The sequence below is a fragment of the Pleuronectes platessa genome, chromosome 21 (genome assembly GCF_947347685.1).
Source record: "Pleuronectes platessa chromosome 21, fPlePla1.1, whole genome shotgun sequence".
Lineage (NCBI taxonomy): Eukaryota > Metazoa > Chordata > Actinopteri > Pleuronectiformes > Pleuronectidae > Pleuronectes > Pleuronectes platessa.
In genome coordinates this window covers 3,150,499-3,172,436 of record NC_070646.1, presented here as the reverse complement: position 1 = coordinate 3,172,436, position 21,938 = coordinate 3,150,499, and the positions used below count along the sequence as shown (strand labels likewise).

General features: G+C 44.6%; 1 protein-coding gene across 1 annotated transcript; it reads right to left on the bottom strand.

Moving 5' to 3' along the window:
* Positions 1-4,137: 4,137 nt before the first annotated feature.
* cdc42ep4b (CDC42 effector protein (Rho GTPase binding) 4b) lies at positions 4,138-21,885 on the bottom strand. Its single transcript, XM_053413988.1, has 2 exons — positions 21,647-21,885; positions 4,138-8,183 (listed from the first exon to the last, which is right to left on the bottom strand). Exon 2 carries the CDS (start codon positions 8,018-8,020, stop codon positions 7,007-7,009), a length of 1,014 nt encoding a protein of 337 aa, XP_053269963.1. The 5' UTR covers positions 8,021-8,183; positions 21,647-21,885; the 3' UTR covers positions 4,138-7,006.
* Positions 21,886-21,938: the final 53 nt, after the last annotated feature.

The following is a 21,938-nucleotide window of genomic DNA, read 5'->3' as shown; positions in this document are numbered from 1 at the left end:
AAAGCTCCATCACAACTCGACGCACACTTCCACACACACGTTGAGGGGCCGACTCCGTTGTGTATCCATCCCCCGGTTTGTTTGACCACGCTCTCATTTCAGAAGATTAATCGACTGAGTCAGACGACTAAGCTAAATATTTAGGATTTGGAGGTGCATGTGGTCGGCTCCAGGCCCCTCAGTCACCGTCTGTACTTGAAGCTCGTTTGTTTTACTCAATCCCACGCAGCAATCACACCTCGGTCACGGCAAACTCCCATCAGGTTCACCTATAGAATAAAACAAGAAAAGACTGGATTCCCGTATCGCATGCAGACGAACTCTCCACTGATTTCTGTTTCTATAGATTTTCTTTACTGCTTCACAACATGTTTCTGTCTCACTGCAGTTTAACATCCCAGATCAAAAGGGACACGCCCCTGCCCAGACTAAACAGAGGCAGAGATGAATGTCCACGAGTCTGGCAAAGATTTTCAGTGTTTGTTTCCAATGTGCATTTAAGTGACGCTTTGTTTAAGAGGTTCTTCTCAAGAATCACTCTGGAGGCACACACTGCAATTCTGGACCCCAGAAATTACACAGCACCGAATTCAGGTTTTTGATTGAGCCTCTGCCAAGTGTGGACATTTATTTGTCAGCAAAAATAATAAATAAAATAACCTGGATCAACTCCAATAATCCACATTCACACCAGAATTCAGTAGTTTTGACTTGATCCTGCTGACAGACATACAAATAAACCAATAAACAGACACAACTTGGCAGAAACAATAATAACAACACAACACATTACAAGTCGTATCCCTTCGTCACTTCCGTGCGTCCAGCTGTGACGTGCAGCTGTGAAACTTGTGTTGACCTTTACACAACATCAAAAGTTCACAGTGGTTCAAAGGAGGAAGTGTCAACACAGGACAAAACATAAAATGACTAGCACCATCTAGTGGTCACAAGTAGATACTGTAAATACAATAATATTTAAAAAAAATCTCACCTACAGATATTTGTTTGGCCATTTATCTCAATCTTTTCTCATTATAACAAAATTAAATCATCTAAAAGGGCCAAAGTAAAATCTGTAACACATATATTAGATAAAGGAATTTAAATATGATATTTACGTCAAGATAAATTTATCTGAAATGGGATGTTCAGTTTGTTAACTTCATTTTAAATTGAATAAGGAATTTACTTTGAATGTCCTGAACATGATTCAAACTTATTTTCAATGGAAAGAAGATAAATGGCATCATGATTATATTATAAACTATAAATAAGTGAAATAATCACAAAACCAATATCAATTTTATTAATAAATACCTCATTGAAAAGCAACATATTATTATTTTGACTTTGAAAGTTTGTTCTCCAACAACAGCAGCTTTCCAACGAGGTTTTAAAAAGATGCAAACAATAAAAGAAAGAAAACAGCTTCTGATAAATGCAGATGTTCAGCGGATATAAGACAACAACCTGTGTCGTGGACGGAGAACAACAAACACGAGAAAACCTTTGAAGCATCGCTCATAGATATTCATTTTTCAGAATGCATATTTCATCTCATCGGCAGGAACAGTGACTTGCTCCATGCGCTGAGTCACCGGTCTGATCCGGCAGTTTGTCCTCCTCCTGACTCAGATAAAGGAGATACATTACAGGAAGTACAATTCAGAAATCCTCTCATCGGCCCATGGGGACCTTTGCTGCACTTTTTACTGTGTTGTGGAAATGACAAGGCAGAACACTGGGCTGTGAGTCTAATTGGCCATTAGGAGACTTTTTTGTGGCAGGACGAGGAAAGAAATTCTGGATTATTATTCTCGATTCCGGCCATTCCATGAAACACAATACAGGGGTGAGTATTTCTGGAGAGATAATGAAAAGGAAGAAGAATAACTCCAGCATGTGAACTGGCCCCAGATACATGCAATTCTGTGTATATGTATTTTACACCCATGAAAACAGTCCTATCTTTTCATACTGTTTGTATTTTAAATCAAAACAGAAAAGGAAAAAACACCAAAAGCTCTTTGTTTGAGATGATTCAGTGAAAATCTTCAATCACAGATAAAAGTGCTGCATTATGACGCAGCCAATTCTCGATCCTTTCACTGTGCAGAGGCTGTGTTTTGTTTTTTTTGTGGGTTTCTTCTATTCATCTGGTGAGAATGAGGATTGAAATCACAGAACCCGTTTGTCCCACAGACGTTCCTGAGGAATCGGCTTAAGCTCTGTGTACTGGCAGGAAAAGTCCTCTCTGTCCCAACAGTGAACCAGCAACAACAACAGCAACACAACGGAGGAGGCAACCTGACAAAAAATGATGTTTATTCAGAGGGAAAAGGTGCAGAGATGGAATTCTTACAAAAACGATAATCGCACTGCAGCAACTGTAGAATAATCATCGTCTATCTCCCTTACCTCTATAGTTTAAAAGGTTATACATATCTATATCTATCTATATGTAATATATCCTTTGAGTTTTTTGCTGCAGAAAACTGCTCCAGGAGCTTCGCCTGCAGTGACCTACAACCGACAGAAGAGGGCAGTAGTAGCCCACCTTTAAACGCTCGTTAACCAAACCAGTTTCCATTTGGATCAAACTGGTCGAATCTACTGGAGCTTGAGTCAGTTTTCATGGAGATTTGATGGAAACTGGGACAGCGTAGCTTTAATCTCAGGGCAGAAAAGTAATTAAGTTAACTTACTGTAAAGTCATGTACTAGAATACTCTGACTTCACTTGAGTACTTCCATTTTATGGTACTTCTACACCCGTGTATTCACTTATCTCAAATCTTGAATTAAGACTTACTGTATTTCATAGAAAAAGCCTTTGAGAACAATATTAATACATTAGTCACAGTCCAGTCATTTTACAGGCCGTTTATTCAGAAACTTGTCATTAAGCACAATGAGTAGTTTTAATTTCAAGTATAATTTGGTGCTCATTCATATGTAGTTCAACTGAGATGAAGTTTTTCTTTCAGGACTTGTACATATAACTTTGCAGTTTTACTAAATTTACTTTATTAGAAGATTCGATTGTTTCATCCACCTCGAGTCCCGAGTTTGAAATCTCACACAAGTTGGAACTATCGCTCTTAGTGCTCTTATATTATTTAATTATTACTGATGGATGTAAGCTGCATTTTATACTATTCATATTTACTATTGGATGATAGATGTATGTGTAGTGATAAAGACTGAGCATATTAATAAGGTGATAATGTGTTGTATGTAAAGTGTTAACGTGGAAATCAACCGTCACAAAAATCTCTTTTCTTTTGCGTTTGTTTGTTTGTTTGTTTGTTAACAGGATGAACTACTGAACAGATTTCTATGACCTTGAGTGGATGGGTTGGACATGACCCAGAGAAGAACCTGATTAATTCTAGTGAATCCAGATAAATGGGCAAAACCCAGGTATTGGTTTATTTTCTACTTTCTTTAACGTGGCAGGATGAGGGAGTTCTCCTGCAAGTGGAGTCTGGTATAAAATGGAAATTATAGTCTAGATGTATTGAAGTGCAGTGCTTGAGTAAATGTGCTTCAATATTGGAATAATGGAGCTGACACTGGATGTTATTACAGATCCTTACGGCCTTCACACTGCAGATCTCTTGATTCATCTCTGATGCATTATTTAAGAAACGTCTCCACCTCTTCCTTCCTCGCAGACACAAAATGAATTCAATCTTATTTTAAAGTTTGGACAGTTTCTCAGAACTCTCGCAGGGTTCACGCCACGTCACTGTGTTTTTCATATTTTATCAACCGAGCCGCGCGGCGTATTAAAAATCAGTGTCAGACCGGAGGGCTCCACTTACAGTAGCTCACACAAGCCTCATCTTGTCCTGTGATGTGAAATCTGTTCCACAAGGTTTTTATCTTTCACTTCAGGGTTATTTATGTAGAATCCTCCACTTTGAGTGGGCGACTGTTAAACTGTCGATGTGGCTGCAACTCTCTCGCCGGCTCCCTCACTTAAAAATGCTGGGGGTCGCCTCCAAGGTCAGGTTGAAGTGAGCACTCTCCCTTTTATTTAGAGGAATCGTGTGGAGTTTGAAAACGAGGCGGCCTCCTCGCGACCGCACCTATAGAAACGAAAAGCAAAAAAAACCAGCGGAGCCTTAGGTAAAGATTACCAGCTTTCTCTTTTTATTGAAAAATATAGCTGTTATTTCAGAGAAGAGGGGAGTGAGAAAAGTAAATATATTAATATACTGTAGAACCAGGGTGAGGAGTAGAAAGAGAAAACAGTACATACTTGGCATAACACTACAGCCACTGAATAGAAAGAAAAAAAAAACATTCTACAGCTGAACTTTGAGCCGGTTGTGTCTTACACTCCTTATCTTCTTTTTTTGTGTGTTTTTTTTGCCGCACAGCTGTTGGGGTTCTGAGAAACTGTAAAGCCGACCTGGGGCCGAACATATTTGCAAATTCTTTTATATGGTTTCTTCTGTTTTACTGAGTATTTCCCACAGAGACACATGGAAAACGCCAGGAAGTTGAGACAGTACTTCAGAGTAAGACTTCAAATTTTGTAATAATTCCCCATCAAGCTCTTTCAAATTCGAGCTCTTTCAAATGTGCAAATACGATTTGACCACAGATGCAGTTTAGCGTCAAACCCACAAACACTTGCACCACATCGTCCGCTGATGGAAAAGATTGTTCACTGTAATAATCAATGGCACAACTTGTATTTACATGATTTGATTAAAACGACTGGCGGACAGGGAGTGATTTTGTTGGTTCTTTTTTTTTTTTTTGTCAAGGATTGCAGCTGCTCCACGAACCACATATTACACAATGGATCCACAGGAAGTAAAAAAGACAGCTGTCATTTGGCCCCTGAAGCGACCTGACTCACATCACACTGCATGATATCTACACAGAAACGGAAAAACCTCCTAACGTTCTCCGACAACATGGCTACAACATACTTGGCAAAATTTCCTCCAGGTTGCTTTTCATCTCACAACTTCTCACAACCCGTTCATGTACATGAGAAAAAAACCCAGAAAGGAACCCAGAGGCAGAGAAAGCTTGGCGTCCTGGTTCTGCGGACACGCCCCCGGCGTCAGCGCCACAACAGGAAACCCAATGCTCCCATTTTTCAAACGTGGCAATTAGCTTTCTAACACAAAATAAAAAAGGTCAGACATTAATCACAGACACGGGGAAAGAAAAAGGACACGTACGCCTCGTTCGGATTAATTTATAACTGAGGGGGGGAACCCGGAGGAGACTACTGAACGAGCCGGCGCTGGACAAAAACAACTAAACACCACAAAGAACCAGCTGCCCACCTGTCTGCTCCTGACCCTGCTGTTACTGGGCCGAGTCCAGCTGGTGGGGGGGGCCGATAATCTCACACATTTAACGAGTAAGGCCGGGAAAGGCCAGATGATTGGTTGATGTAATCATCTCGTCCCACTGTGTGATTTGGGTTGTTCAGAGGAGTGTGGGTATTATCAGGTGTGGGGCCAGGTTGGGAAGCATCCCCCCCGCTCCGCCTCGAGGTCACACCTGATGCCCGAACTGTTAAGTAGTGCTGCTGCGTCCTCCCTCTGTCCTCAGAGACAAACATGGACATGCGGCGAATAAGACAGGATGTGTAGCTGGACAGTTTGACCCTGGTTCTTCTGCATCGACTCCTTTACAAACATCTCCTACGTCTCTCTGCCGACCTGCTAATCCGACCAACTTCCAAGTGACGACACAGACGCGACACACACACACACACACACACAGTTTCCCCACAATCTCCACCTCGGTCCTGTGTTTTAAGCACAAGACACACAACACGTACAAAACTCTTCTGACAATTCTTATTGGGGTTTTTCCGCAAATTAAAAAAAGCAGACACTCCCATGGATTGATTTCCTGAATCTATATTTAACCAATGCAGCTTTAGCATGAGAGCGATTGCAGAAGTGATGAGTTTAGTCCTCGTAGTTAAGTCCCCCTGGTGGCCGTGTGGAGGCAAACAAGCCGCCTCCTCCTGTGTGGCACCGTCACGCTTCTGTAAGAAATTAATCTCATCGGGAAAAAAAGCCGTAATCAAAAGTTTTAAGACCTAGCAGTGCACATTAAGATGGATCTGTCCCTTATGAGAGTCAATGAATAAATACGAAGAAGTTGCCAAAGAAAAAAAACAGCCGAAAACTGATAAACTACCTCAAATACAACAAGCTACTGTGAAGACCGACCTCTAGATACTATATGTACATACAATATAGTAAAAAATGAAAAAAGGCAGAAATCATCCCATTAATTCAGACGTGAACAAAAGTAATCACAACTTTCTCTATTTTAGTGTCTATGCCAAAATATTGTTTCTTGGCAGATGAGGCTTCGTGATCACTCCCACGCGCACGACTACAAAGACATCGGGAGTTTCACTTCTCGCCTTTTCCCTCAGAATGTGTAGAACAGTTCCACAGTGAGAGTGTGACCTCCCCCCCCCCCCTGCACGTCCGTCAGCTCACCTCACGCACCACGCTCCCAATGTGATATCCGTGTGATTGACAGCTGGGTTTACACTTCCCTAACCTCGTGGTCACCATTCACTTCTTTAAACGAGCTCGCCGGTTTCTTTCCTCTTCTGCAGACGCACAGTTGAGAGTTTACAAAAATGAATTAAGAAAAATGAATTTTGCAATAATAATAACAATAATTATAATAATAATAAGAGTCCAGAGTTTGATGGTGCAAAAAAAACTGCAGCAATCAACAAACCCAAAAGTTTGGAGAGAGCAACTTGGTGACCCAGTCTCAGCGTGCACTCCGCTCACAGCTCCTTGCTACAGCACAGTGAATAAGGCTTAATTGGTTTTATTTATGACGTTGACAAAGTTTGCAGAGTTTCTACGAGAAGCTTAAAACAGATGCTTCCAAATTCCTTCCCCTGCCTATTCCCAGCTCGTCACTGCCCTGACACCTCGTCCTCTCATTAGTGTCATTGGAAAAACTCTGCCTGGCCAGAGCAGGTTGTTCTACACTCGGATCTCATCGTCGTCCTCGTCGTCCATGAAGGTGAAGTCTCTGTCCTCCTCCCCGCGTGGCGAGCTGTACTTTGCACTGTCCGTGTCACCGTCGTGGAGGTGGTACCGAGCTTTCTCCTCCGTGGCCGAGCCGGCGCTGGACACAGAGCAGCTGTCCATGTTGTGGTGGTTGCTCCTGGTTTGCAGCTCCGGGGTGTAGGGGTCCACCGGGGCCTTCTGCTGGTACATGCTGCGGGGGGGCCTCGCAGGGGCCTGCTCCTCCACATCATCATCATCATCATCGATGTGGGGTATGTGGGAGGGCGATGCTTGGCCCTCGCTGCTCTTGCCTTCCTCGTAGCCGAGGTCGTCCTCCTCCCAGCCTTTCTTTTCCATCACGCTCAAGATGTCCCCGAGCATGGAGGGCCCCAAGTCGATGTTGAAGGACATCATGGACTCCGCGTGCTTCATGCCGCCTCCCCTGGGCATGGACGGAGGCAAATCTGTGAGTTCACCGAAGTTACGCTCGTCAAACTCCGCGTCGAGCGTCGCCATCGCCGCCGCGCCGTTACTCGGCTTGGAATCGATCTCCGTGAGCTTCTTCATGGGGCTGGAGGAAACGCTCTTTGTCAGGTGGCTGCTTCTGTGAGTGTCCTCGTCGTTGAGGTAAGGTAAGGATATGGCGTTTTTCACATAGTTGGACGAGCCACCGGAGGGAGCCGTCGTGTTGTATTCGTACTTGTCTCCTCTGTTCACCGACTGGGAGCGCTTGCTGCTTCTGAAGGTGCGGGACAGCAGCCCCGGCTTGGGCCCCGGGGAGCTCTGCTTCGGCTCCGGCTCCCTCGGAGGCTCCCCCGATCGGGTGCTCAGGAACGAAGTGTCCCCGAAGGCGTCGCCCCCCCTGCCCACGTGCATCGTGTGGCGGAAGTCCCCCATGGGAGCGCTGATCATCTCGGCCGTCAGGTCGACCCGAGACCGCCGCTTCGATTGGCTGTTGCTGTGCACCAGCTGCTTGAGAATAGGCATGATGGCAGAAGTCAAACCAGGTTGAGAAGGTGCACGGGAGAGTTCAGAGAGTTGCTTTGGCGGTTGTGTGAGATGTTGTCAGAGCAAGTATAATTCCAGGTGTTTAATGTGGGCAGCCATTCTGGTCCTGGAGCTCGGATTTCATTCCACAGTTGGAATCGACCTACGAAGAAGAAAGGAGAACATTAGCACCGATGTAAATCAGCTGCACCTTGGCAGACAATGTGGAAACATGCACATCATTTTAAATACCTCTCTACAGAGAGATGTCTATTCACTATCACAGACACTTCCTCCGTCCTGATCTGCATCTGTATGGAAGCTTTTTCCTTTGCAAGGTCTTCAAAGTGAAGCCTCGCTCGAGTGGTTTTAAACGAGCAAAAAGCTTTACATCCCGAACTCGGAGGGTCTTATGTAATGGTAAAGAAAATCTTTCTGGTATAAAGTTCACAGAACCTTCACCTCACTGAGAGCCGGTTATAATACCTCCAGCAAAGTTTACCAAGGGAAAAATAGGCTCCCATTCAGATCCCCTGGTGCAATCCTTCCTCTATGGGCTGTTTGCTGTCACATTTCAGTTTTCCAAGTGGCTGTGGTGTCCGCGATCACTGCTGTGCTTTAGTTCCCATTTAGGCCCCTCGCTGTTACATAACCACCAAGACACAGGATACTGGGAGCTGGAGCGGTTCACGCTGGCAGGCATAACAAAGAATGAAGAGCTACAGCATTTCTCCAGCGGGGATCGACTTCCACTCCGACGTATCTGTTCTTCCTCTGATTTCTGGACCTTTCACTGGAAACCCTTGAAGGCCACATTTGACACCGACAGAATATTTTTGTTTTGTCTATTCCTGACTCAGTTCTCCACCGTGTCTCTATTTTTTGTAATACGAGGACGACAGGGTTGCTCTTGATTAAACTCTGGTCACTTTGTTCTTCCCTTCAGATAATGTGGAGATGTTTTCAGCTCTCGAGACCAAACTGTCCTCAAGTCACCGCTGACTGACGCAAACCTCGGAACGTGATCTCGAAACAGAAACGAATGGAGAAGCCATTTAAAAAACACGCCCACTGACGTGCATGCTGCAGTCCACCGGCCCCCACGTGCTACTGACATTAACAAGGGCTTCGATTGTTTCAGCCAGACAGCAGTCCCATCATTCCCAGTAGCTTCAAACCCACGCTGCTAGGCCTGTATGCGTAACCCCCCCCCCCTCCCTGCCCTCCTGAATGAATGGGAGCTTCACTCAACAATATTCTGAAGCAACGTCACCCATGAAAACATGTGCATCACTGACAAGAACCCATTCAATTGGAAAGGCAACTGTAGTGGGAACAGATGGGGAGGGGGGGGGGGGGGGGGTTGATGGATGGAGGAAAAAACTTTACTGCTGCTTTTTTGTTTTGCTCCTCAGATCAGCCATGAAGAGAAATGAACTCTGTCCACAGCCAAGATTCTTTCAATCCATCTGTACTCAACAAGATGTCCTCGGTGGTTTTAGTGGTGCTAATGGCAGGGGGGGAGTATTCAGGTTCTGGTCGTGTTGGGGTCGGACTCGTCAGTGTTCTCTCGGGCTTGTACACCAAATTGCGAGCCGCTCTCTACTCCTTACATCAAGATTACAGCTTAGAAGAGACAAATGCCATTAAAGTCCCTGTGAGCACACTCAGAACTTTTTCTTATGCCCCTGAGTGGTTGCCAATTAGAACTGCTGCACAAAAGGCCGGCTGAATGTGTGACTGACCACTCAAGACGACTCACCAGCTGATGCGTCACTCCCCACTGCTCCCAGTTTTGTATTTCTCTATGGCAACGCGAGAGCCGAGCCCCGGGCTACCGAGCAAGCTTCCTGTTTTTTAAGCCTGACGGAGACACGGAGAGAAAGATTTCCCTCCCCTACATGGAGAGATCCGCTCATTCAGATGGATTAACCCTTCCTGGTGGTCACATGCGGGGCAAGGAGACAATTGGGACAGTGCCCTGTGGCTGAGGGGGGGAATGCTTTTGATGTACCGTGTCACTCGAAGTCAGCCTCGGCATAAAAGATGTCAGTGGGTGCTCGGATATCAAAAAGGTGCAAACCTCACACCTTAAGTCATTCTAGGAAATGGCCTATTTTATGTCTGTAGGGGCCCCTCGGTGTTTGATGAGGAATGGTGTCAAACCCCCCCCTCAGGATCATCAGGACCCCATTATTGTGGGCATGACAAAAGATGAAGTATGACCTGCAGGCAGTCCTGTCATACTCAGTTCTAGCCTTTCAGTACTTTTAAAAGAGATAAATCATGGAGAATGGAAGTGTCACTTGCATTGTGCTGTTTCAGAAAAATACAGTTTTAGAGATTATCTTAAAAAGCCTTAAGAGTTAATGTTAAAAATGACAAAAGCTCTTTCACATAAGGAAGAAAGAAGGACAATCTAACCGTGTTCCACCAAATCAATGAGAAGCGCTAACATCTACTCAGTCCTCTGTGGTTTTGATCTTTTCAATACAACAACTGACCCAATTCTGAATAATAGAAAATACACAAATAACAATAACATGTTGTGCAGGTTTTCCAATGTATCATTATTCATTGATCAATTATCAAAACGGCTGCAAGGCGGAGTGGTATAAAGAACTGTATTCTCAGATTTTTATATTTGTATGAAGGATAATGTACAGGATGAGTTATTATGAATAAATTCAAGTTCTTTCACTTAAGTGTGTTCACAAATAGAGAACTTCTCTCTGTCCCTGAGTTGTAAATTCTGCCCAAGTCATCATGATGCCCAGGGTTTCCAGTCTGGCCTGTTGCACCCATACGGTTCTCACCCTCCCAGTTCAGCCCGCTGCAAAAATGCCCCCTCAGCAACATTTCTTTACAGGCTCGCTGGGCTGCAAAGACAAACAGGTCACACAACCGTGACCACAGCGATCAACACAACAAGTAACCTGTTTGTGTTGGAGCAGTAAGCACACCCAGCGAGGTGAAGCATCATCTCCCTTGTTTTGCCTCGGTCACGGTGCCAGCCAGTGACGAAGCCTTTATGTAACCGAGCGCTCGGCGTGCCACATGACTCCGGCTCAAACTGAGACGAGCGGTGACAGGGCCATGAATGATTAAGAGCATCTCATGTCGCCGGAAGAACCGATGCGCGCGGAATGACATAACAACCGGGCCGTGCTCATCAGCGTTCAGTCTCGCTCTTGTAATCCGGTGGATCACAGGCGCCTCACAGTCCTCGGCTATCCCATTCCACTTTGTCTCCTTCTACTCAATGAACAGAGCAAAGAGGCTTTGGACGGCACGTCCAATCACAGCTCGCCTGCTGCCAAGTTAGACCATCAGGCACAGACTGCAAGAGGTTCTGGCTTTTTATTTTTGGCTGCATTTCAATTTTTTAAAACAGAGACAGAAAAAGAGTCCATCATTTATTAACAAGGTGGATGCTGCCATGCAAATGTTATACACAGAGTCAGGCAAACTTAGAAAGAGAGAGTTTAATTAATGCCGGGCAGAATAAAATGTCAATTTAGTCATTTTAAAAAGGTGCGTGTGAACAATACTTTGACAGGAAAGTCGAGTTAGCATATTTCACTACATAAAACTCTTGGCTTGTCACGGTGAAGGTCCCCAGTCGTCCATTTTAAAGTCCTAACGTTGAAGACAGAGACTCTGCTGTGTGAGCAGTAAGAAAAGTCCTGCTTTGTTTAACCTTGAACTAGCCTGAAGCTCCTCCATTCTTCACTCCCATTGTCAGCAACATTGATATGCAAATGAACATACGAGTTACCCAGCGGGGATCTATGACACTGCTAATCAATTAATCAATGGGCCTGCATAAGAATGGAAAGTTCTAAACTCGGACAAAAAAGGTCGGCAAACTTAATTTGCAAGGGCCCGCGAGCTGAGGCCGAAAAAATCTGATTCCCACGAGGGGGTGAGGAGGCGGGTGGTTTCAAAAACAATGAAATAATATGATACTCTTCCCCTCAGTGTCGTCATGAGATCCTTTGCCCCAGTCCCTCGCAGAAGCACAGAGGGGAAATAGTTTCAAGGTGTATTTCTGCTTCCTTTACATATGAAAATAGATCCATTATAAGTGTTTAAACGTCCATGCCCACGTCCTTATCATCTAGAGGGCAGCACAGAGTCGAGGGTTTCTGACAATTTCAAATATGGCGACGTTACAGGAGATCGTGATAATAAACCTCTTAAGAAGGAGTCGAGCAAAGTCTCTCGTCAAACCGTTCCACCGCTGTTAAAATGTCTTCCTTGTGTCCTATGGTTGTCTCTCTCTCTCTTTAACTACCGGCTACCCAGCCCCACCATGATTTATTGTGGTAGTTGTCCCTTCGACATGCACTGAACTGCAGAGATCATCTGTATTTTCTCAGAAGGGGTCGAATGTGTGAACTCAAATTGTCATACTAAGAGCTTCTGCAGTTTCTGGGAATCCTCGCAGGATTCACAGCGAGGGAGTCAGGGGCCGGGGGGGTAGATTACGCTTCCAACAGATTTCTACGAACATTATACTAGGTCAGTGGGAAAGAGTCGGTAGAAACTGCCGAGCGTCTCACTCGGACCCCTTTGGAGAAAACACAGAGGATCCACAGAGTCCAGTGTGAAAGCAGCTCAAGTGTCTGAATGTTCCCTCCAGTCCAACACACTGTCCTTAACTCACCGAGTAGTTTATACACAATAACCATCTCCCTTGCTTCACTCTCACCGGAAACACTCCAGTCTGAAGGTCTGGGAATCTGTGGCTCATGCAGTAACATTACACTTTCATAACAGTGCACTGATCCGCTCCCAAGCTACAATAACGTGGTGCAGTTAATCTTCTACACCAGGAACCAGTTCTTCCCGTTCATCTTCATATCTGGTCACATAGCTCCGGGGCTCAACCTCCATGACAAACGGTAGAAATATCCTCAGCAGAAACTGACACAGGGATGTGGATGCTAGGAGAGATACGGTGCTTGGTCTCGCCGCCCATGTGTCAAGGAACTCACCTGCGGAATTTCACACAAGTGAAACTCTGGATTGTTTCCAGTCATGCAAACCGAAGGCCGGACATTTTTCTGATATTTTCCAGCGAACTCAAATGTCTCAATCGCTCGAGACATTTTTCCGGAAACGTTCCCTGCCGGAGTCCTCTAGTGAAGTGGTGCCGTCATCACCAGGTTGGCTTTGCTAATGAATTAATCAGCTTAGCTCATTATAAGGGTATCTTGTGGAGCTTTTGACAGGTTGTGACCATGTGGAGCTTATTTAGTCTTTGTTCATGCAACAATCAAAGATAAAGAAAGACAGAGACTTGGGACTAAAACAAGAAGAATATCAGCATGAATATTCAATGATGTCCTTCTACAACTCAGATCATTCCTCAAGGAACTCTATCAAGTTTAGAAAATGCATGTTATTTAGTTTTTAAAAAAGGATTAGGTTTTTTTGGTGGTGAGAAACATTATTTGTTTCAGATTAAATCTCCTCCGGGCCTGTATTAAAACTGTAATTAGCAGGAGGTGCAGTCACTGGGCTTGTCCTCACATGCCACACGGGCACTATTAAATTAATCTCTGCTCCCTAAAGCATTTCAGAATTGCAGAAGCTTCTAACCTGTTTTTTTTTTACCAACGATATGCAAAGCAAATGCTGAAAGTAAACCTAATTTAAAAAGGGTACGAGCATAACAATAAAGTTTAAATCCTAATTTAAATAACTTCGCTATTCAAGCAGGTTCTAATGAAGCATCACAGACAGAGGCTGGTATCAAGCTGCTATGGAAAAGTGTAATTTAAGATAATTTCAGCAGCCGTGCAAATATTTGAATACGGGAAGTTTTTATATATTTAGATTTTAAGATGTTAGAGATAAAACAGCTTCAACAAACCAGAAACATGCACAAGTTTCAGGTTGTGCATCGTATTTCAAAATGAAAACTTGTGTTCATATAAAAATGCTTTGGACAAATTCAAACAGCTGAGTAGGGGAAATAAACCTTCATCAGCAGAACCCAAGTACTACAGTCCCTGTGTGTGTTTGTAAAGTGTAGTGTATCAATCTCCAGGGCCCCAGGGCCGCACACACAGAAACAAACCCACAGGAGGATTAAGGGCAGCGTGTTCAGCGTTAGCAAATAAAACCGGCAAGCCTGGACCAGCCCTCTGCGCTGTGTGGCAGGAGCTCAGGGCAGCAAACCCCACATGGCCCTGCATCTGAAAACACCAAATCCAGCCAACCTCCCCCCAGCCATCACCTCCCCTTCCTCCTCGGTGTGACTCAGAAATCCAGCTTCTATTCCTGTCGATGTGTTGCAGAAGCTGCTGTTACGACCCCGGTTCACGATGTGAAACGATCCTCACGTGACCCCGACGAGCGTTTGGTTTTGTCTGTCCAAATCCTGACGTGCAGAAACAGAAGACAAGCTTCCAAACGCGTTCTCGGTTTCCAGTCAAAGTGGCCTTTTATAAAGCTGCTGCTCCTGCATGGCTGGACAAAGTGTTTTGTCAGATACTGGGGGGGCTGCCATGCCTGCGCTCCAGCCAGAGAGGGATGAGAGGAACCCCGGCCAAAAACAAAAACAGACAGATAATGAACATGTCTCTTGATTATGAAATGAGCCCAAAACAAGTCGCCTGAGAGTTAGTTATGGAAAAAAGCTCCTCCTCACCATGTATGAATAATACCCTGGGTAAAGAAATGTGAGGGGGGGAGGGAGAGCACGGCCTTTCACGAGCAACATCACCGCAGGGACTTCTGCAAAAGGAGAGGCACAGATGGAGGCACTAAAGAGAAACACGCCCTCAGAGGGGCAGCTAAGGGTGTTGGATTCACGGGTTGGTCATGCCAGCACAGTGACAGACGCTCTTTCACCGTGTCCTGCATGAAATGTACCCCAACCCCTATCACGCTTACAGTGGAGGGATTGTACTGTCCTATGTGTGTGTGTGTGAGGGCGTACATGAGAGTGAACGTCTAATTAATCACTGAAATCCCCGTCCCATCAGTCTCTCACAAGCAGGCAGCAGTCACGCCTGGTACCAGAGGGCCGGATCGGAGCCAAGTGGTTTAATCAACCGTCCAATAGCTGGTGGACGACAGAACAAGGCGGAAAGTTCTACCGAGGATTGAACCAAAATAAAAACAATAAGGGGAAAACAGAAGGTCCTGTTACAGTAGCCACCGGGACAGTTAGCTTGCACTGACCATGGAGAGGAAATATGCCAAATTACCAAAGTTGTGAGCCGATGCCAGTGTGACAAAGTCGAAACACACACTCTTACCCACACACACACACACACACAAACGTTGGTAAAATCAGCAGGAGGCTTCTCAGCGTGGCAGAGAGATAAGTGACCGTTTTCAGCAACATCTCAACTGCTCCTGGACTTTAAAAAAAAAAAGTGTCCTATCAGCATCCTCCCGGCTGAAGTCGACACACTAAACAGCTTCATCCCCGCGGTGTTAACTTCTGTGATATAGACGGCACACAACACAACAATAACTGACTAAAGGGAACACAGAGCGATGAACAAACATGGCCGCTCCAGCCCGACATTAGAATTTGACGAGCTGATGCACGTACATCGCTCCTGAAGATCCTCGTTAACGCGATTGTGTCCTCGGTTGTTTCGCCGACATCCACTGTGATCTGCTTAGAGCTTCCTCCAGTGACTCTGCAGGGACATCAGAGTAAGGACACAAGGACTTCTTATACGGGCTAAATGCACATGACGGATAAGTTCATGCTCAACTAAAGGAGACAAGATTTTCCTTGAGTGGGTTATATAGAAGTTCTGCAAAGCTAAAAGGCCTCAAGTTTGTGGTGATGTGAGCTTCTCTAACCAAAAGACAACCCTTCAATGGTTCAGCTGATAAATCCGGAGCAACTGTGAAGTCGTATGACATCACAGAAGTGCTTTTTCCTAATGCATGACTAGTTGTTATTCATATTTTCCTATATAAGCTGGGAGCAGTTGACCAATCACACCAAAGTGGGTCAGCTGGCCAATCAGAGCAGGCTGGGCTTTAAAGAGATGGCACCTAAAACTCAGTCTTTCAAATTGCGGTTGAAAACAACCCCAAAAATATTAAAGATTCTCTGTTTCCAGCTTGTCAACTGTAAAGAATGATCTTCAGATGTTGGACTCAGAGTAAGCCACTGAAAGACAAAATCATGGAAAACAGATCATCATAAAGTAGCAACAACGTAAAAAGCCACGTCTTTATGAATAAATAAATATGAAATCATGTAATACGTGGCTATTCTGAAACCTGAAGATGTGTTGGCCACATGATAAAAGAGCCTTAATCCTGACACTTCTGAAGTATTGTAAGTATCATCTTTCTTTGATTTGGTTTTATTAAAGACGGCCTTTACGTTTCATGTGGTGCTTTGATTTGGCAGTGAAGCGGAAACTTTGATTTCCTGGAAACAAGCAAGCGAAAGGTTTTCATTAGGGAGGCCGATAAATCAGTGTTAACAAATATGTATATACACCTAAACCGTGTCTCTGTGTGTGTGTGTGTGTGTGTGTGTGTGTGTGTGTGTGTGTGTGTGTGTGTGCGTGTGTGTGTGTGTGTACAATAAGTGTAAAGTCTATCAACGGTCCCGGTTCAAGTGCCTTAAATAGGTTCAAGGGTCATCAGAAAAAGTTGTCTTCTGCTAGCAAGCCACTAACAGTTTAAAAAACAAACACACACACAGTTACAAACACACACACTAACAACACACCCTGTTGGTTCCCAAATGGCAGCCAAAGTTGTCTCACAAAGGACAATGGACGAGAAAGAACAAAAAAAACAAAGCGATACAGAGGCCGACGAGAACCAAACCCTTCTGGCACACCCAAACATCAACACAACACGCATGTGGGTAGATGGAAGATAGGGAAAATGCACGCAAGGACACACTCACAGAGGAGATGGGTCTTAAAGGTGACCCACCTGAATGACACCAACTCTTTACAGTGATCCATTCAATACAAAAAACACAAAAGGCCTGAGATCCTTATCTATCCAGGTATTATAACCCGTCACTATAGTACGTCACAGCCCTGGATAGCTGACCTGGAAACGTCCTCTGGTGGCTTGCACAGAAAAGAGTCTTTATTCATGAGGAAACCTACAGGGTCATCACCAGACAGCGGCGATAACAGTGCATGTGACCGTTCCCGTCTCCTGAACCAGTTTCCCCCGGCATGGATTTGTCATCTTGTGAGCACAGAGGTGACCACCGGTTTACGCCGACAGCCCTCCTTTGTCTTTTCAGTGGACTCGAGAGAGGAACCACCTGTTTCTCTGTCCCACAGAATAATGAGGACTCGCTGGACTGTAAACAGGGCAGAGCTGGGACCTGGGATGGCCAGCTGCACGCCACCCGACCATATGTGCTGTCAACACATGGAGCAGTCAAGTCAATGTATAGTGCAACCAAAGTTCTGCTGGTTAAAGTGATATTGACTCAGTGACAACAGGTTGAAATTGAATGCATTCATACAAAGATAACTGTATTCCACAGCATTCAGAATGACTGCACTCTATTATTGGGCGTTAATAGAAAAGTAAAACAAAGACAATTTCTATTTAAACAATTAAAACATATTATATGTTTATTTGCTGTAACTTTTCCTTTGTAAAGCACTTCGGTGAACCAAGTTGTTTTAATGTGCTAAATAAATAAAGTAAATAAAGATATACAACAATTTCAAGATTATTATCAGCTATTATAATACAATTGATCACAAAGGGAGATAAGAATACAATTTGCTACTTCAGAGGAAAGTTTCAAGAAAAGCTGAATTTTAGGTTCATAATTTGGGTCATATTTTAGTTTTTTTAAGACTATTGATAATTCACTGTAGGATCACCATGAAGTTCTCTTACGATAAGAACAACTTTGATCAGTTCAAGGTTCCTACAGCTTTCCAAAAACACTCATCTCAAACTTTTGTCTTTGAGTCCGAAGAAAAAAACCTAAATTTCCTTTCAAGTCGCACCCATTGGTCTTGGGTAATAAGTCTAAACCACAAAGCTACGACAACCCTTCAAAACATGTCTGTATGATCATGGACTGTGTCATCTTTTTTGTACGTAGGACAGGTGTGCCTCCCGATGACAGATCACGATGTCCTTGTATAAAAATGAAATCAGAGAGAATGTCGTGTTTAACTTGACAGGAACCGCCTTCACCTTCCGACGTGATAATTATCACAACTGGTTTACCGGCTTTTAACAAAGCAGCTCAGGAAGTAAACAGTGACAGGTGCCGAAAGAGTGATGACCTGCAGAAATGAGCCGTATTAAGTGTTACTCCAAGGCACATGTTTAAGGAATCGATGAGTCAAACTGTCTAAGGTGTTGGCAGCAAGCGAGTGAAGTGACTTCAGCTGGGAGTGCTACTACTAGGGAAACCCATTCCTGTTGAACTGGCCATGCTACACCAGTAACCAAAACAGCCAAACAACTGGGTGACGGAGTTTCAAGTGCATGCGGGTTGTCGCACAAAAGAGAAAAAAGAGAGAGCGGCCCCCTTCTTCTTGGAATAGCCATGATAGGTTTGTTGTGAAATGGGATTGTAAAGGGCCTTCGGTTTCCGTTTGAGTAACAGAGAGCTGAACCCTCCAGGGAGGTTTGGCTGAAAGACAATGGAGAGTCTTGACCTTTCTGACACAAGAGAAAGTTTCTACAGAGCAGGACTGAACATACGGCTCATGTCCCTGGTTTACATTCCGGGTTGCAAGTCGAAATACCTTTAAAAGGAACCACAGGACTGAATCGGATATATTTGTACAGAAATCCTGTTGTGTAGATAGTGACTCAAGGACTTCTGGGGAATGTGTCTCTTGTTTTAACTTCAAAAATATATTTTTCCATTAAAAAGTCTGTTCAAAGATTAACTCAAACATCCTCTGCATGATTTCTCTGTTTTCTTTGCAAGCGGAGTAGAGTCTTGTAATCGTCTGAGGAAAAACAGCTCCAGTTCAACATGAGCCTCAAAGTTAGTCCAGAGTCAACAGCAGAAAAAGAAACGACAACCACTTCACTTTTGAAGTTATTAATAGTTCAACAGATATCAGGAAGCACTGAAACGCTGCAAGTGATGTAATAATATCTCAAAATGTATTCATTCTGAAGTGACAACTAAAAAACGAACTTTCTACCTCAACCATTATCACCAACCCTTTAAAATGTGCTAACTATTATATTCATTATCATAAAAACTGATTCCTCACTGAGCCAAACCCCTGACGACCGTGGGACCTTTTGCACGGTCCATATAATTGGAGCCAAACCAAAGCAGACGACCCAAATGTCAAGACATTCTCCCATCACTCCCCTCTTGGTCTCCTGTGGAGCTCGGGACGATGGTGGGTGGATTACCGAGGCCACAAAGTATTTACTAAGGCATTTCCTGAGGCATGGGAAGCATTAACAACACGGAATGCAAATGTAGGTTATCACATCTGACTGCCGCTGACAGGTCTGTGCGCTCGCTCTCATATAAAAACACAAGTGGTTGAATTTACACTCCATTAAACCTCCACACAATCTGGCATCGAGACGCGGCGCTAATGAAATAACCGACGAGGAAAACGGTATCCACTCTAACGGACTGCGTGTGAAACAGCCTGAAGTTAGCAGGTTTTTTTCACGAGTGCAAACGAGTCTAACCGCCCCCCCGCCCCACCCCAGGCTTTCCAGAATAAAAACTGTAATGACCTCAGTGTGCTCAGAGTTGGGCAGGTAGCCAGCTTCCTCACTGCGCAGCGGCAGTATCCTCCAGAGTCAACTGAAATAGCAATATATTTAAAAAAAGCACAGTCAGAGATGACACACACGTACCCCCCCCCCCCCCCCCCCTGGAGTGTACAGTGCACACAATAGATCCTGATGGAGAGATATCTGCCTTTCAGTAATGGAGAAAGAGCTGAAAGGCCTTGCACCACTTTAGTGTCTGGAAAAAAGACACAGAAAAGGACAAGTGTCCCTGCTGATGTGAATTGCAACCAGGCAGGAGTCTGACCTCGGTGTAAATCTGTCAGGTCCTCTTCGAGGCGCTTAGTCAGTCGAGCAACTGCCGGATTTCCCTTTATTACAGAGCGACCATCACCACGTAGGGTAGATGATTCATCACGCAAAAGAAAACTGACTGACCTTAGGGCTGTTGTCAGGGTGGGGTTGTGTGTGTGTGTGTTCGAGGGGGAGGTCAAAGGGCAACAGTCGTACAAAAACAAGACCACAGCCCAGCCGTTACATCCTCCTATTTTTGCCCAGGCTGACAGTTTAACTAGAACCCAGCTTCGATTGCTGGGGAATATATAAAAAATGAAACCCACTGTTATAAAACGGACCTGCACACTTTATGGTCAGCGCAGTTAAAGTCAAGTACACACTCCACGGCCTTCAGTTGCAGTGTGATGAATGAGGCCCGGGCAGGTATACAGCCACGGTGGCAATTCTGGAGTAAATTACCCAGTTCATCAGGCATGATGACCACGAGAGGCAAAGTGCCAGGTCGGTAAACACCAACAGCAGCCGCCCACCGAGGAAGACCAGAAGCAGTGGGGTGAAGGGAGTCGTGTAGTTTCCTTCAGCTCTCAGCAGCTCCCTAATTGTGATGAGTATTAATGTTAATAACTCTAAAGCAGAGAAAACTGATGCTTCCAAGTCCAACTGCCTGCTCTGATTCAACCATCTCCTGTCCTGCAGCTGAACATAGATATTTGGGACACTTATCTCAGAGCCTGTAACCTAGTTCTTACCCTTAGGTAACCCTTATCTAATTCAAGTTACAAGTGATTGAAGTCTATAAGAGGCCTCTTTACACTTGGGGACTCCTAATGAGGATCTAAAATTTGAAATAGTTTACTTTTGCTGCCATTTAATCCAGTTAAAAACTCCTTTCATGTGCACATTGTGGTTTTTTTGGCATTTGCCTTGAAAACTATTACATAATTTCATCATTTATTAAACAAGGCAGGGTTTGTTGTACAATCTAATCAGGTCATTGATTTAACACTTACATGCTCAGAGATCCCCTGACACAACAATAGAGGAAAAAGTTTGAGGAGCTCAGCACAAGTTTCATGGCAATAATCCAACCAGTGGATTGTCTGCGTACACACAACTTAGAATGACTCACATTCAAAAAGAAGTGAATCGGAACCAGAGACTTTCAGATTACAATCAGATACAAAGAATCAATTGTTACACACAATGGGGGATTATTGACATTGTATACAAATTAAATTGTATCTATTTACTTCTTGCTTTTGATTCTTTTTGTTATTAAGTCTTTTGATGTGGAAGGTAAATAAAGTTATTGTCGTTGTGTGGTTCTTTAAAGTGAATGGCTGACTCTGACACTATGATGCAGGGACGGACGCCAGGGGGCTCATTGTTGTTGAGAGAGGAGCAGGAGGAGAAGATCAGGCTCTCAAGCGGATTTGACATTCAAATGAGATGCAGATTCCACACACGTTCAACCTACATGTTGTCTGACCACACACACAAACACACACAGACAGACAGACACACACACACACACACACATACACATACATCACAGCTATACACACAACAGAATATCACAGCCCTGAGTCTACGAACAAGTCGAACGTGGAGAGACGTTACCTTCACGCGCCAAGCGGAGGGAAAGTTTCACTTTATATTCCCGGGAACTTTCCGTGAGCGCGGGAGATCGTCTCGGTGAAACTCCCGGTGAAGCGTCCGCTGCGTCGGGAAGTGAAAAAGTAATGGAGGTTAGTTTCCTCGGTGGAGTTGGTGCAGGACGGCCCGCCGTGTCGGAGCTCCAGCGTCGGTTTACTGTGGCGCATGAAGCGGCCCTCCTGCTCCTCCTCCTCCTCCTCCTCTTCCCAGCCTCACCCCCCGACTCACCCTCCTCCTCCTCCTCCTCCTGCTCATG